This window comes from Protobothrops mucrosquamatus, unplaced genomic scaffold (genome assembly GCF_001527695.2).
Source record: "Protobothrops mucrosquamatus isolate PMUCROS unplaced genomic scaffold, P.Mucros_1.0 scaffold1851, whole genome shotgun sequence".
Taxonomy (NCBI): Eukaryota; Metazoa; Chordata; class Lepidosauria; order Squamata; family Viperidae; genus Protobothrops; species Protobothrops mucrosquamatus.
In genome coordinates this window covers 26071-43145 of record NW_015387981.1, presented here as the reverse complement: position 1 = coordinate 43145, position 17075 = coordinate 26071, and the positions used below count along the sequence as shown (strand labels likewise).

At 43.7% G+C, this 17075-nt stretch overlaps 1 protein-coding gene across 1 annotated transcript in view; it reads left to right on the top strand.

Annotated features, from left to right (window-relative positions):
- Window positions 1–16145, top strand: part of CTSC (cathepsin C) — a 37275-nt gene extending 21130 nt beyond the window's left edge. Inside the window, exons 4-7 of the mRNA XM_029285553.1 lie at window positions 1316–1471; window positions 4801–4916; window positions 14160–14291; window positions 15431–16145. Of these exons, the coding sequence (XP_029141386.1) occupies window positions 1316–1471; window positions 4801–4916; window positions 14160–14291; window positions 15431–15933 (907 nt within the window). The 3' untranslated portion in view covers window positions 15934–16145. The remainder of the gene's footprint in view (window positions 1–1315; window positions 1472–4800; window positions 4917–14159; window positions 14292–15430) is intronic.
- Window positions 16146–17075: the final 930 nt, after the last annotated feature.

The window sequence follows — 17075 nt, the reverse complement described above, 5'->3', positions numbered from 1 at the left end:
TGCAATAAAAAATATCCCAAACTGAAGAAAATTATTCAAAATGCAAGTCTTTGCGAAAAGAGTAACATCATGGAAAATTGAGGAGTAATAATTTTCTAAAGTGGCCTTCTAAATAAGCTCAATGTTTAAAAGCTCCCAAGTGGTCATCGGTGAAAGTGCCAGGGTAATTTCTAGAGAGAGAGAGAGACTGGCCTCACATCTCTTTACTTCATGAATGACCAGATAGTTTCTCCTGAGAGAATTTCCTTGTACAAGCCAAATCTGGTTGGAGTAGGTCAGGGGTAGGCAGCCTTGACTCTTTTATGACTCGTGGACTTCAACTCCCAGAATTCCTGAGCCAGCACGGCTCAGCTTGGAAACCTCTCCCTTTCCCCTCAGCATAGCTGGCTCAGGAATTCTGGGAGCTGAAGTCCACGAGTCATAAAAGAGCCAAGGTTGCCTACCCCTGGAGTAGGTGATACTACAAGCACATGAGTGCCAATCCATGTAGGGCTTTATCAGTCAAAACTAAGAATCTGTTGACAAACAAGTCCGGGATTTAAAGATGCTCCTGCCTATTAAAAGTGGTCTGCTGTATTTTGAATCATCTACTGCAGTCACCTTGTAGGGGAGATGGATGGCATGAAAATTTAATAAACAAATGCAATATAACAAATCGATTTTAAATCAGGTGAAGTTTAAGAAGTGTAAGGTCATGGACCTGCTGCTCCAGGAAGAGAAATAACTGGTGCCTTGGATCAAATTGCCCAGCTGTCCAGAGTCACTTTTCAAAGTGAGACGGGTGGCATATAAATTTAATAAATAAAGGAACTAAGTATAGGTTCCCTTGTCCAAAGCATTCACCTATCCATCTTGCAGTAGCCAGGAGGGTCCCAAAGAGCCAATAATAAAATTGGCAAGAACCATGATGAACATCCATAAATCCATTTTGTTTAATTTGTTTTAGCCTATCGTCCCACCCTGAGCATAACAGCTTCTAGACACCAAGAGAAGACTTGGGCAAAATTCCCAGCTTATTGAAACCAAGATTATTTTGCCCCAGGGAAAAATGAGCCTCTGAAACTACCTACCTTAGAATCTCTCTTGAAGAGCAGCATCCTGGTTTGTCCAATGATTAAACACGGATGGCACAGTGTTGTTGGCTTAACATTAGCCATGGCTGAAGACACTCACCCAACTTCCGTATGCCAGACTCCAGCAGCATGTCTGTCTAGTTATGTTTTAGAGAAGTTAGGGGGCTGAACTTTGGGGCAGCTAGGTGGTAATTGTCAAAAACTGGGTTTCAATTAAGTAACTGACAACCCCTTCTCTCCAGAATTCAGCAGAGGTTCCATGTGACTAACTACGACTTTGTGAAAGCCATCAATGCTGTTCAGAAATCATGGAGAGCTACTGCCTACAGGGAATATGACAGACTGACTTTACAAGACCTCGTTCGGAGAGCTGGAGGATTGAGATCCAAAACGCCCAGGTAAACCAAGTTACTTGTCAGTGGCTAGATTTAGGGAAAGAGCTGTGCCGTGGAGCCCAGAGACATTTTGTTCTTGACTCCTGACTTATTTGGTGGTTTTCAAAATGGTGACGGTGAGGAAATAAAAGTCAAGATAAAAAAGAAAAGGTTTTGGACTGTGCATTTCTTCAAGAGCTATGTCTTTTCTGGAGGAACAAAATGGGTGCAGCAAGCCTTGGCCAACTACATTTATGTTATTTTAAGTTGGAAGAGACTTGGAAGTTTTCTAGTCCAACACCTTGCTCAAACAGGAGACCCTACACCAGGAGTAGGCAACCTTGGCTCTTTTATGACTCATGGACTTCAACTCCCAGAATTCCTGAGCCACCATGGCTCAGCTTGGAAACCTATCCCTTTCCCCTCAGCGTGGCTGGCTCAGGAATTCTGGGAGTTGAAGTCCACGAGTCATAAAAGAGCCAAGGTTGCCTACCCCTGCCCTACACCATTCTAAGACAAAGGGCCATCCATTCTCATCTTTAAAAACTCTAGTGATGGAGCATCCACAACCTCTGGAGGCAAGCTCTTCCATCGTGTAATTGTTGTCACTGTCAGGAAATTTCTCCTTAGTTCTAGGTTGAAGCTCTCTTTGATAATCTTCCATCTCTTACTTCTTATCCTGCCTTTGGGTGTTTTGGAGAATAGCTTGACTCCCTCTTCTTTGTGGCAACCCCTTATATATTAGAATACTGTCATCATGTCACCCCTAGTCCATCTCTTCATTAGTTTAGATATACTGAGTTCCTGCAACTGCTCTTCATATGTTTTAGCCCCCAGTCACTTCAGCCAGAAACACTCAAGAACAGCAACTTGGCATTAAGTAGGCAATGACAAACCTCAGTCATCACCAACTCATTAACCACTGGTGGGGTTTTTTTTTAATGCCCGAAACACGCTCTTGAGTACATACTAAGGTGGGAAAAACATTCAGTGGGATGGAGGCATTCTCTATAATTTCAGTTCCTTGGTCTCTGTAGCTAAACTCTGTACTGAAGGCAATTTTGTGGTGCAGTATTAAGCAGTTCAAAATCATCACACTGTTTTAAGCACTCTACAGTAATTTTAAAAGGAAATGTTTGTGGCCAGCGTTAACAGTCCTTTCTGGAAATGTGTTCAGTTTTGCTAAGGGCTTTTTACTTTAGCCTCTAAAATGAAGTGCTTACTCAGGAGGGCAAAAGTGCCAATAATCTTCCTTTATGTGTTTGCTGTGATTTTATTTTACCTCTGCATATAACAAGAACCGTTCCTGTGGGAGAAACTCTTGGAAAGAGTTTTTCGCTAGACTAGTAAGACCTCAGACAAAACAACACAAAGCTCATAGCAATTAATTGTTCCATTTGTCAGATTTGAAAGATGCCGATGTACACATTGCAGGGAGTGTGGTGGTCTAATGGTTAAGATGCTGGACTTGTCGATTGGAAGGTTGGCAGTTTGAGACCCAAGCATGATGGGGTGAGCTCCCGTTATTTGTCCCAGCTCCTGCCAACCTAGCAATTTGAAAGCATGCAAATGGGAGTAGATAAATAGGTACAAACCAGTGGTGGGATTCAAATATGTGAACAACCGGTTCTCTGTGTGGATGCCGCTTCCGGAAGTCCATTCTGGGTCTGGGCAACAAAAAATTAGCTACCAGTTCTGCCAAAGTGGTGTGAGCTGGCTGAATCCCACCACTGGTACAAACCCTAACCTACACTAAGATTGGGATAGCAACAATAATATACATTTATTCCATGCAAACACAAGAGGCTGTTAGTATCACTTCACCTTTTGGATTAGAAAAGCATGCAATAACGACAAGCTCTAATTGAATATTAATATTTGCAGTTGGCATTTCCTGCTTGCTTTGTTTTAGTACTGGAGCATTAAAAGGATTAAGAGGTTGAGAACACAAATGGTTGAGGGGAAAAAATCTGAAAATTGTCAAACTACTGGGTTACGGGTGCTATTTTCACAAGTAGCAATAGCACTTAGACTTATATATCACTTCATAGTGCTTTACAGCCCTCTCTAAGCTGTTTATAGAGTTAACATATTGCCCCCAACAATCTGGGTCCTCATTTTACTGACCTCGGAAGGATGGAAGGGACTCAGTTTCTGAACTCGTCCAGTCCTAGTTTGAGGACCGTCACTCGTCTTAGTCGGACGTTATAATTGGTAACATGGTGGTACCGAGGATAAATATCGTTATCGTTATCGTGAATAACGGACGTTGTTAGACGCAGGAGTAAAATGGTTGGAGCCTTCCTACCTTCCGACTCAGTTTCACTTGAGCTGGTCAGGATCAAACTGCTGGCTGTGGGCAGAGTTACCCTGCAATACTGCATTCTAAGCACTGCGCCACCACAGCTCTTAGTATGACTATGTGTTATTTTATTTTTTATTGTTGATGTTTTGAATTGAGACAAGTATTTATAGATTTTAGGGGGCGCGATGGCTCAGCAGTTAAAGACACTGAATTTGTCCGCTGGAAAGCTGGCAGCCCGGGTTCAAGACCCGAGCGCTGCGCAACGGGATGAGCTCCCGTTCCTGCCCCAGCTCCTGCCAACGTAGCAGTCTAAAAGTGTGAAAATGCGAGCAGATAAATAGGTATCACTTCAGTGGGAAGGTATCAGCATTCTGTGCGCCTAGGCCAGGGGTAGGCAACCTTGGCTCTTTTATGACTGGTGGACTTCAACTCCCAGAATTCCTGAGCCAGCCATGCTGAGGGGAAAGGGAGAGGTTTCCAAGCTGAGCCATGCTGGCTCAGGAATTCTGGGAGTTGAAGTCCACAAGTCATAAAGCGGCCTAGGCCTAGGCCAGAGGTAGGCAACCTTGGCTCTTTTATGACTGGTGGACTTCAACTCCCAGAATTCCTGAGCCAGGCATGATGAGGGGAAAGGGAGAGGTTTCCAAGCTGAGTCATGCTGGCTCAGGAATTCTGGGAGTTGAAGTCCACAAGTCATAAAGCGGCCTAGGCCTAGGCCAGAGGTAGGCAACCTTGGCTTTTTTATGACTCGTGGACTTCAACTCCCAGAATTCCTGAGCCAGGCATGATGAGGGGAAAGGGAGAGGTTTCCAAGCTGAGTCATGCTGGCTCAGGAATTCTGGGAGTTGAAGTCCACGAGTCATAAAAGAGCCAAGGTTGCCTACCCCTGGCCTAGGCGTATAGTCATGCCGGCCACATAACCATCAAAAGGACAACACTGGCTCCCTCGCTTAGGAGACGGAAGTGAACACCACCCCCTAGCGTCAGACACAATGGGACAAAGGAAACCTTTACCTTTTAATGCACACATTCCTTTTATTTCTTGTAGACCAAAACCTGCCTCCCTAACTTCTGAAATAATCCAAGAGGCTTCTAATCTGCCAGAATCCTGGGACTGGAGAAATGTGAATGGTGTTAATTACGTCAGCCCAGTACGAAACCAAGGTGGGTTCTGTTTCCCCAAGCCGGCTTGACTTAAACTGTTTTGCAACGCTTTTACAAAAACGAATGTTCTTTTGTGGGCATTCATGGAGTTCTTTGGTTTTGTTTGTGTGTTTATGCACTTGTGTGTTTGGGATAATTATCAGCCTCATAAAGAACACTGTGAGTACCTTAGTGTAGGAAAAGAAGCTATTTGTTCATTTTTGGCAATTTTAGTCTGTTGGTGGCAGACAGAATTCAGCTCCAAAGAGCATATTTACTATGTTGGAAGTAAGCTGTAGACTTGAGATAATATTGGTGATTTTGTACTGACCCAAGAAACAGATTGCCACGTCCCAATTTCTTTTTCCCCCTTTTATACTTGTCATTTGTCCTTTTTCATATACTTGGACATACTAGGACCATATTATGAATTATTGAAAGCTATAGCAAATCTAGACAGCATACTAAAAAGCAGAGACACCACCCTGCCAACAAAAGTGTGTATAGTCAAGGCCATGGTTTTCCCAGTTGCAATGCACGGCTGTGAAAGTTGAACTATAAGAAAGGCTGAGCGCCAAAGAATTGAGGCCTTTGAACTCTGGTGCTGGAGAAGACTCCTGCGAGTCCCCTGGACTGCAAGGCGTTCAAACCGGTCAGTCCTAGAGGAGATCAACCCTGACTGCTCTTTAGAAGGCCAGATCCTGAAGTTGAAACTCAAGTACTTTGGCCACCTAATGAGAAGGAAGGACTCACTGGAGAAGAGCCTAATGCTGGGAAAGATTGAGGGCAAAAGAGGAAGGGGATGACAGAGAATGAGGTGGCTGGATGGAGTCACTGAAGCAGTAGGCGTGAGCTTAAATGGACTCCAGAAGATGGTAGAGGACAGGAAGGCCTGGAGGAACGTTGTCCATGGGGTTGCAATGGATTGGACACGACTTCGCAATTAACAACAACAAAGTGGTATGTAAGAATAACCTTGGGAAACAGGGTCAAGAGCCACAGCTAAGGGGGCAGCCAGATAAAAGGCATCTATCTTACCCTACAACAGGAAAATGGATAAGGCAAGAATTCAGAAGGGACCCTCCCTAGTCTCGTAAGCTGTGATGGGGGGGGGAAATGTAATTTCAGGCTTGCATGATTCTGATAATGTAACTTTACAATAAAGTAGATTTAGTTCAGCTGGCCTCCATTTCCTTTCTGGGCTACATCACAAGGCTGAATGAGACCTCAGCTGAGAGACCAGCTGACATTTCAACAGATCTGAGTACTGAGTGGGTTGCTTACCAACCCAGTTCCTTTTTTTTAATTATGATTTTTAATCACTTATAGCATAACATACAAAGATACAAAAGCAAATAATAGGGAACAAAGGTAGGGGAAGGGAAAAAAGAGAAGTGTGGAAAGGGAGGGAGGGGAGGGAAAAAAAGATATTGACTTTCGACTCCCTCTGTTGCGGTAAAATAAGGCATTAACATCGAACCTCAACTTTTTACATTCCTAGTATGAACTAGCCCAGGGGTAGGCAACCTTGGCTCTTTTATGACTTGTGGACTTCAACTCCCAGAATTCCTGAGCCGGCATGGCTCAGCTTGGAAACCTCTCCCTTTCCCCTCAGCATGGCTGGCTTAGGAATTCTGGGAGTTGAAGTCCACAAGTCATAAAAGAGCCAAGGTTGCCTACCCCTGAACTAGCCATTTCTATGTCAACAAATCAATCTAATCAGTAAAACCCAAAATCATAGTATCATTTTTTTTCCACCTCAAGCAGAAGCGGTTTCCAAGTAGAAGCAAAAGTACTTACATTCTTTTCTTTTATCAAAACAGTCAATTTAGCCATCTCTGCTAATTCCATCAACTTTTGTAGCCATAGTGGGTATCGAAACGCCCTTCCGTTTTTATGCATAGAGGAGTCTTGCTGCCGTCAACATATATAAAATCAGAGTTCCCCAAAATATTTTTCCAGGTCTTTTTCCACTAGACCCAGAAGGAAAGTTTCTGGATTAATCTTTATGTTCACATTAAGAATTTTCTGCATTAAAATATGAATCTTACTCCAATATTTCTTTGTTTTATCACATGTCCACCCTAAATGATAAAAAGTCCCTTCTTACCAATTCAGTTCCGACAGCTGCCAAACCATATTCAGGGTCACATGACTGCATGTTGGGTACATGGCAGCGGTTCTGCATTATGGCCATTTGCAGTATCCCACAGTCATGTGAGCACATTTTATGATAGCTTTGCCAAAAACCAGCACTTGACTTCCAATAATAAAACAGACCCATTGCAGGCCATTTTTCACTTTAACTACTGCCCCCCCCCAAAAGGTCATAAAATCAGGTCAGTCATGAGAGTGCCTGTTACTACCATAATAGAAGCTCTATTATGGTTGTTGGTCAAAGACAACCTGCATTGTGATACTCCTCAGAAGTACGTGGTGTTTGTGTTGTAACACATCTTTTAGTGATTGTTTTTCACCCTTGCAAAAAGTTGTGGTTGTTATGTTGTTACCTTTTACTGTGCTAAAGAGAGTCGGACGTTACTGCCTTTTTTTTTCTTTTTTTCTCCTTTACACTATCCCCCTTTTTTCCCCTCCGTCTTCTTTTAGTTTTCCACGCTTTTTCCCCCTTGTATTTTATACTTTGATAAAAATTAATAACAAATTGCAAATCGAAAAAAATATCATGATTGTTTTTCACACTTGCGACCGTTGTGCAACATCCTGGGGGTCACGTGATCAAAATTCAGACACTTGGCAACTGGCATGTACTTAATGACAGTTGCAGTGTCCTGGGGTCGTGATCCCGTTTTGCGACCTTCTGCTCAGCAAAGTCAGTGGGAAAGGCAGATTCATTTAAGAACGGTGTTACTAATTTAACAGCTGCAAGGAATTAACCACTGGGGCAAAACAGGCCATAAAATGGGGAAAAACTCGGTCAACAACTGTCTCTCTTAGCAAAAGAAGTTTTGAGGTCGTACGTTGAGGATAGTCAACTGAGCCCAAAACTTCTGTACAAAGAATCTTGCTCCCATTGGTCATTTGTTTTCTTTCTGGATGTCAGGAAGCAAGAAAAATAAGAGACAGATGTCCTCTGTCGGCTGTCTGTACATTTGCTGCAGGAGTAAGATGATTAAACTAAAATGGTACCTTGTGTATAGGTGTGCTTGGTCACACCTCCTGGTCCTCAAGAGGCAATTTGGCTTCTAAATACCGCCCTCANCTGAGTCAAAGACTTGAGCAGGTCAGGATCAAACTCCTGGCAGTGAGCAGAATCAGCCTGCAATATTAACCATTGTACCACCATGGCTCCTATTTATAGCAATAGCAATAGCACTTATTGCCTGCAACAATCTGCGTCCTCATTTTACCAACCTCGGAAGGATGGAAGGCTGAGTCAAAGACTTGAGCTGGTCAGGATCGAACTGCTGGCTGTGGGCAGAGTTACCCTGCAATACTGCATTCTAAGCACTGCGCCACCACAGCTCTTAGTATGACTATGTGTTATTTTATTTTTTATTGTTGATGTTTTGAATTGAGACAAGTATTTATAGATTTTAGGGGGCGCGATGGCTCAGCAGTTAAAGACACTGAATTTGTCCGCTGGAAAGCTGGCAGCCCGGGTTCAAGACCCGAGCGCTGCGCAACGGGATGAGCTCCCGTTCCTGCCCCAGCTCCTGCCAACGTAGCAGTCTAAAAGTGTGAAAATGCGAGCAGATAAATAGGTATCACTTCAGTGGGAAGGTATCAGCATTCTGTGCGCCTAGGCCAGGGGTAGGCAACCTTGGCTCTTTTATAACTGGTGGACTTCAACTCCCAGAATTCCTGAGCCAGCCATGCTGAGGGGAAAGGGAGAGGTTTCCAAGCTGAGTCATGCTGGCTCAGGAATTCTGGGAGTTGAAGTCCACAAGTCATAAAGCGGCCTAGGCCTAGGCCAGAGGTAGGCAACCTTGGCTTTTTTATGACTCGTGGACTTCAACTCCCAGAATTCCTGAGCCAGGCATGATGAGGGGAAAGGGAGAGGTTTCCAAGCTGAGTCATGCTGGCTCAGGAATTCTGGGAGTTGAAGTCCACGAGTCATAAAAGAGCCAAGGTTGCCTACCCCTGGCCTAGGCGTATAGTCATGCCGGCCACATAACCATCAAAAGGACAACACTGGCTCCCTCGCTTAGGAGACGGAGGTGAAACCACCCCCTAGCGTCAGACACAATTGGACAAAGGAAACCTTTACCTTTTAATGCACACATTCCTTTTATTTCTTGTAGACCAAAACCTGCCTCCCTAACTTCTGAAATAATCCAAGAGGCTTCTAATCTGCCAGAATCCTGGGACTGGAGAAATGTGAATGGTGTTAATTACGTCAGCCCAGTACGAAACCAAGGTGGGTTCTGTTTCCCCAAGCCGGCTTGACTTAAACTGTTTTGCAACGCTTTTACAAAAACGAATGTCCTTTTGTGGGCATTCATGGAGTTCTTTGGTTTTGTTTGTGTGTTTGTGCACTTGTGTGTTTGGGATAATTATCAGCCTCATGAAGAACACTGTGAGTACCTTAGTGTAGGAAAAGAAGCTATTTGTTCATTTCTGTCAATGTTAGTCTGTTGGTGGCAGACAGAATTCAACTCCAAAGAGCATATTTACTACGTTGGAAGTAAGCTGTAGACTTGAGATAATATTGGTGATTTTGTACTGACCCAAGAAACAGATTGCCATGTCCCAATTTCTTTTTCCCCCTTTTATACTTGTCATTTGTCCTTTTTCATATACTTGGACATACTAGGACCATATTATGAATTATTGAAAGCTATAGCAAATCTAGACAGCATACTAAAAAGCAGAGACACTACCCTGCCAACAAAAGTGCGTATAGTCAAGGCCATGGTTTTCCCAGTTGCAACGTACAGCTGTGAAAGTTGGACCATAAGAAAGGCTGAGTGCCAAAGAATTGAGGCCTTTGAACTATGGTGCTGGAGAAGACTCCTGCGAGTCCCCTGGACTGCAAGGCGATCAAACCAGTCAGTCCTAGAGGAGATCAACCCCGACTGCTCTTTAGAAGGCCAAATCCTGAAGTTGAAACTCAAATATTTTGGCCACCTAATAAGAAGGAAGGACTCACTGGAGAAGAGCCTAATGCTGGGAAAGATTGAGGGCAATAGAAGAAGGGGACGACAGAGAATGAGGTGGCTGGATGGAGTCACTGAAGCACTAGGTGTGAGCTTAAATGGACTCCAGAAGATGGTAGAGGACAGGAAGGCCTGGAGGAACGTTGTCCATGGGGTTGCAATGGATTGGACACGACTTCGCAATTAACAACAACAAAGTGGTATGTAAGAATAACCTTGGGAAACAGGGTCAAGAGCCACAGCTAAGGGGGCAGCCAGATAAAAGGCATCTATCTTACCCTACAACAGGAAAATGGATAAGGCAAGAATTCAGAAGGGACCCTCCCTAGTCTCGTAGGCTGTGATGGGGGGGGGGGAGAAATGTGATTTGAGGCTGGCATCATTCTGATAATGTAACTTTACAATAAAGTAGATTTAGTTCAGCTGGCCTCGTTTCCTTTCTGGGCTACCTCACAAGGCTGAATGAGACCTCAGCTGAGAGACCAGCTGACATTTCAACAGATCTGAGTCCTGAGTGGGTTGCTTACCAACCCAGTTCCTTTTTTTTAATTATGATTTTTAATCACTTATAGCATAACATACAAAGATACAAAAGCAAATAATAGGGAACAAAGGTAGGGGAAGGGAAAAAAGAGAAGTGTGGAAAGGGAGGGGAGGGAAAAAAAGATATTGACTTTCGACTCCCTCTGTTGCGGTAAAATAAGGCATTAACATCGAACCTCAACTTTTTACATTCCTAGTATGAACTAGCCCAGGGGTAGGCAACCTTGGCTCTTTTATGACTTGTGGACTTCAACTCCCAGAATTCCTGAGCCGGTATGGCTCAGCTTGGAAACCTCTCCCTTTCCCCTCAGCATGGCTGGCTCAGGAATTCTGGGAGTTGAAGTCCACAAGTCATAAAAGAGCCAAGGTTGCCTACCCCTGAACTAGCCATTTCTATGTCAACAAATCAATCTAATCAGTAAAACCCAAAATCATAGTATCATTTTTTTCCCACCTCGAGCACAAAGCCCAGAAGCGGTTTCCAAGTAGAAGCAAAAGTACTTATATTCTTTTCTTTTATCAAAACAGTCAATTTAGCCATCTCTGCTAATTCCATCAACTTTTGTAGCCATAGTGGGAATCGAAACGCCCTTCCGTTTTTATGCATAGAGGAGTCTTGCTGCCGTCAACATATATAAAATCAGAGTTCCCCAAAATATTTTTCCAGGTCTTTTTCCACTAGACCCAGAAGGAAAGTTTCTGGTTTAATCTTTATGTTCACATTAAGAATTTTCTGCATTAAAATATGAATCCTACTCCAATACTTCTTTGCTTTATCACATGTCCACCATAAAAGATAAAAAGTCCCTTCTTACCAATTCAGTTCCGACAGCTGCCAAACCATCTTTAGGGTCACATGACTGCATGTTGGGTACATGGCAGCCGTCCCGCATTATGGCCATTTGCAGCATCCCACAGTCACGTGAGCACATTTTATGACAGTTTTGCCGAAAACCAGCACTTGACTTCCAATAATAAAACAGACCCATTGCAGGCCATTTTTCACTTTAATGACTGCCTCAAAAAAAGGTCATAAAATCAGGTCAGTCATGAGGGTGCCTGTTACTACTTATGATCCTAATGGGAAAGCTCTATTATGGTTGTTGGTCAAAGACAACCTGCATTGTGATACTCCTCAGAAGTACGTGGTGTTTGTGTTGTAACACATCTTTTAGTGAAAAAAAGTGACCTATGATTGTTTTTGACACTTGCAAAAAGTTGTGGTTGTTATGTTGTTACCTTTTACTGTGCTAAAGAGAGTCGGACGTTACTGCCTTTTTCTTTTTTTCTCCTTTACACTATCCCCCTTTTTTCCCCTCCATCTTCTTTTACTTTTCCATGCTTTTTCCCCCTTGTATTTTATACTTTGAATAAAAATTAATAACAAATTGCAAATCGAAAAAAATATCATGATTGTTTTTCACACTTACGACCGTTGTGCAACATCCTGGGGGTCACGTGATCAAAATTCAGACACTTGGCAACTGGCATGTACTTAATGACAGTTGCAGTGTCCTGGGGTTGTGATCCCGTTTTGCGACCTTCTGCTCAGCAAAGTCAGTGGGAAAGGCAGATTCATTTAAGAACGGTGTTACTAATTTAACAGCTGCAAGGAATTAACCACTGGGGCAAAACAGGCCATAAAATGGGGAAAAACTCGGTTAACAACTGTCTCTCTTAGCAAAAGAAGTTTTGAGGTCGTACGTTGAGGATAGTCAACTGAGCCCAAAACTTCTGTATTATTATTATTATTATTATTATTAATTTAATTTATATACCGCCCTTCTCCCGCAGGACTCAGGGCGGTGCACAGCGTATTAAAAACAGTACAAATACAAAGCATAAAAATACAAACCCCTGTAAAACCAGATTAAAAAACCGAATATTAGAAGCTGTGTCTCTATTTAAAATTATTTTTAAAATCACCCTAAATAANAAAATATAATTCCACTGCTTTTGGCCAGCGGGAAGCTGCCTTGTTCCACCACAACATTTTGTCAGCTTTCAAAAGTTCTGACTCAATTAGCAGAAATTCCAGTAGCGAAGCAGAAGAAGCTGAATAAACTTATTTTGCCTAATGCAGTCCTCTCCTTTTTGTTGCTAAGCAGCGGCGGCAGCATTTCAGGTTTTTTTTTTAAAAAAAGCTGGGATATTAGGCAGTCTTTTTTAGAAGTGAGTGTATTTTATTTTATTTATTTAAGAAAAATCTAGCACCTACGCATCCGTTCAGAGTGTAAAGCAGGGGTCTTCAAACCGGGCCCTTTTAGGTCTTGTGGACTTCAACTCCCAGAATTCCTCAGCTAGGCACGCTGGCTCTGAGGAATTCTGGGAGTTGAAGTCCACAAGTCCTAAAAGGGCCAAGTGTGAAGGCCCCTGGTGTAAAGAGACCTGTAGAGCCAGTTTGGTCTAATGGTTGAGGGACCAGGCAAGAAACCAGGGGACCGTGACTTCTAGTCCTGCCTTGGGTATGAAAACTGATTGACTTTGAGGCAATCATCAGGAGACTGTGAGTTCTAATCCTACTTCTGTATGATGGAGGTGGTTATCCTTTGAAAGCTGAATGCAGTGAAATTTCATTTTAATGTACACTGATTAGTGTACATTTAAAGTGACAAAGTTATTGTTCTGTTCTGTCCCGTCCCGTCCCATCCTATCCTATCCTATCCTATCCTATCCTATCCTATCCTATCCTATTCTTGTCAGCAAAAATAATTTGGGGTTTCAACTCGAGCTGCACAAGAATAAATAAATAAAAATTAAAAAAAACGTGTGAGTTCTAATCCCACTTTAGGCATAAAAGCCGATTGGGTAACTAGCCCAATCATCAGCACACTGTGAGTTCCAGTCCTGCCTTAGGCATGAAAGCCAGCTGGGTGATCTTGGGCCAGTAACTCTCTCAGTCCAACTCATCTCACAGGGTTGATGTTGTACGGGAAATAGAAGGAAGAAGGAATATTACATATGTTCACTGCCTTGAGCTCTTTATTAAAAAAAAATAAAGGTAAATAAATAATAAGCAAATAAAATAAAGAGGATTGTTGTTTTGTTTAGTTTGATTAAAAAGTCCTGAAAGATTTTTCCTCTCCCTTTCCCTCTCTCTCCCCCTCTCTCCCTTTCCCTCTCTCCTTCCCTCTCTCCCTTTCCCTCTCTCCTTCCCTCTCTCCCTTTCCCTCTCTCTCTCTCCTTCCCTCTTCTCTCCCTCCCTCTCTCCTTCTCTCTCTCCCTCTTTCTTTCCCTCTCCCTCCCTCTCTCTTTCCCCCTATCCCTCCCTCTCCCTCCCTCCCTCTCTCCCTTTTCCTCTCCCTCTCTCCCTTTCTCCCTCTCTCTCTGCCTTTTCCTCTCCCTCCCTCTCTCCCCCCCTTTCCCCCTCCCTCTCTCCTTCCCTCTCTCCCTTTCCCTCTCTCTCTCCCTCTCCCTCCCTCTCTCCCTTTCCCTCTCTCTCCCTTTCTCCCTCTCCCTCCTCCTCTCTCTCTCTTTCTCCCCCTCTCTCTCTCCCTCCCTCTCTCCCTCTCCCTCCCTCTCATCCCGGCTCAGAGCTAAGGAGTTTCTGGTTTCAAAGGAGCTCAGTGATTGGCTGACCTTATTCCTCCATTCTTCTCCACAGCCTCCTGCGGCAGCTGCTACGCTTTTGCTTCGATGGGCATGCTGGAAGCCAGGATTCGCATCCTCACCAACAATTCTCAGACTCCAACCCTGAGCCCTCAGCAAGTTGTTTCCTGCAGTGAATACTCCCAAGGTAAAGTAGGGTGGGTAGCATCTGGATTTGGGGGGGGAAATAAAAAAACCTTGGGGCTCATTTTGAATTGACCATTGACTGAAGGTAAGCAGATGATAAGGATGGGAAGGTCAACGCCTGCATGACAAAGGATATGCCTGCCCATCATGCTTGTAGAACTAAAGAGAAGGTAAACCTTCTAGCACGCAGGAACAATACAGCTGGTGCACAGCACTGTTAACCAAGTTGGCCATTGTGATGGAGGTATTCAGGTTCAAAAGACAAGCTACAAAAAACACCTAGAAGTAGAAATGAGCGCCTGCCTGCAACTCATTAAAGCACCCATGTCTGTCTCCTGGATTTTATTTATTTACTTTAATAAGTAATATTACTTATTAAAATATAGTATAAAATTAAAAAAGTACTTTAATAATTAATACTGCTGCCCATCTCACCGATAAGGCCACCTGGAAGGCTTAGAAATGGTAAAAAAAAAAGATTAAATTAAAATTCGGAAGAGTTACTTAAAAAAAATTATGGTATGGGGTGAGGTCTTTTTGCCTGGTCAGTAGGAGCTGTGTTCATAATCCTGCTTGTTTTCATAAGCCTGATGTTTTCAACCATGGATAATGTTGAAAGAGTCTATGCAGATTCTCAATCGTCTACGTCATGGTTGCCCCAAAGGTGCTTTTCCAAAACTCAACTGGATTTTTCTTGATTTTTTTCCCCCTTGAAAACATTTTGCTTCTCATCCATGAAGCTTCTTCAGTTCTGAAGAACTGATGAAGCTTCGCGGATGAGAAGCGAAACATTTTCAAGGAAAAAAAAACCCAAGGAAAGTCCAGTTGCCTTTTGAAAAAGCACCTTTGGGATAATCCTGCTTATTTTGAAACTCTCTTCCGCCATCAACCTTTTAGTCCTTAGTCAGCAGGTACTAAAGTACACCTGAAAGCACCAAAGGACAGGAATGGGAAGAAAAAAAAAGCTAGAAGAGTGATGATGTTGCTCATTCTTATACTCCTGTTAGTCCAGTTTTTCATTCTGAAAGATGCTTGCTTTCTGTTGTACCAGCCTTTGTGATAAGAATCTAGCCTTTTAAGACTTCTTCAAGCTGTACCGTTAATTTCCCCAAATTATTATTATTTTTTCTTTCCTTTTAGGTTGTGATGGTGGATTCCCTTACCTTATTGCTGGAAAATACATACAGGATTTTGGCATAGTTGAGGAGGCCTGCTTCCCTTACAAAGGCACGGATTCCCCCTGCACTTTTAAGAATGACTGCTATCACTACTACACCTCCAACTATTACTACGTGGGTGGGTTCTATGGGGGGTGCAACGAAGCCTTCATGAAACTGGAGCTCATTAAGCATGGGCCGATGGCTGTTGCTTTCGAAGTTTATAATGATTTTATGTACTACTCGGGAGGAATCTACCACCACACCGGTCTGATGGACCCTTTTAACCCTTTCGAACTGACCAATCACGCCGTTCTGCTTGTGGGTTATGGCAGGGATCCCCAGACTGGTCAGCCATTTTGGATTGTGAAGAACAGTTGGGGAACCTCTTGGGGTGAGGAAGGTTATTTCCGGATCCGGAGAGGCTCGGATGAGTGCGCTATAGAGAGCATAGCGGTGGCTTCCACACCTATACCTAAAATATAGTTGTAAAATTACCTCAGGAGACCTCTGCCCAGAGAGCAGGAGTGTCCACCCTACAAGTGCAATGGGTGTTAATTACAGCTAGTTCTCGACTTATGACCACAATTGAGCCCATTTCCGTTGCTAAGCAAGACAGTTAAGTGATGCCCCAGTCTGTTGTGTCCCAGCCTACGAGAGTCCTTGTTTATGCTCACAAGGATGAAACCCCTCTTCCAACAAGCAGGCAGAAACCGCAAGAAAAAAACAACCCCGTTTATTCTCACAGACCTGAGTCAATGTCCAAGGCAAACAAACACAGTTCACAGAAACATGATTCTCAACACGAGCGGTTGCCTTTGGCAACCAGCACCTCCCACACCTTCCCTTTGATAATTCAGCCAAGGCGTGGCTTCCTAATGCCTTCTCCTTTGCCTTTGGAGCCGCCCCATTGCATTCCTCTGTCCTACTCGCTTCTCTTGCCTGCGCCTTTGTGCATCCTGGATGTTTCCCAACTGTTCTTCATCACTGTCCAACTCAGGCTCCCAGCACAGCTGTGTCTCAGCCTGAGCGCGAGTGGAGGGGCCAGGCTCCTCATCCGACTAAGTCTTGGAGCTCCTCAGAGCCTTCCTCTGACTCTAATGTCACTCCAGGCCCTTCCTCCTCCTCCTCTGATTCCTCAGACTCAGCTGCTGGATCCACAGGCGGGCGAGGAATCACAACACTGTCTATGGCCTTTCTTGACACCGTTAAGCGGTCACTGCAGTTGTCACATGGCTGTTCAGTGAATCTGCGCCCCCCCCCCCCGTAGATTTTGCTTGTTTAGAAGGTTGCAAAAGATGATCACATGACCCCGGGACATTGCAGCCAGCTTAAGTACATGTCAGTTTCCAAGCGTCCAAATTTTGATCTTGTGACCGTGGAGACGCAACGGTCGTAAGTGTGCAGAATGATTGTAAGTCATCTTTTTTTCAGGGCCGTTGTAACATCGAATGGTCACTAAACAAATTGTTGTAAATCGAGGACTACCTGTACGTATTTAGAAAATTGAATGGCCTTGCGTTCACTGCCTACGAGGAAAATTTTGTTTTGCCGTGGTTTTTTTTCAAACTGTGTTAAATGAAAGCCATAGTGGTTAGAAGACCAGGTCAAAGAACTGATCGTAAAAT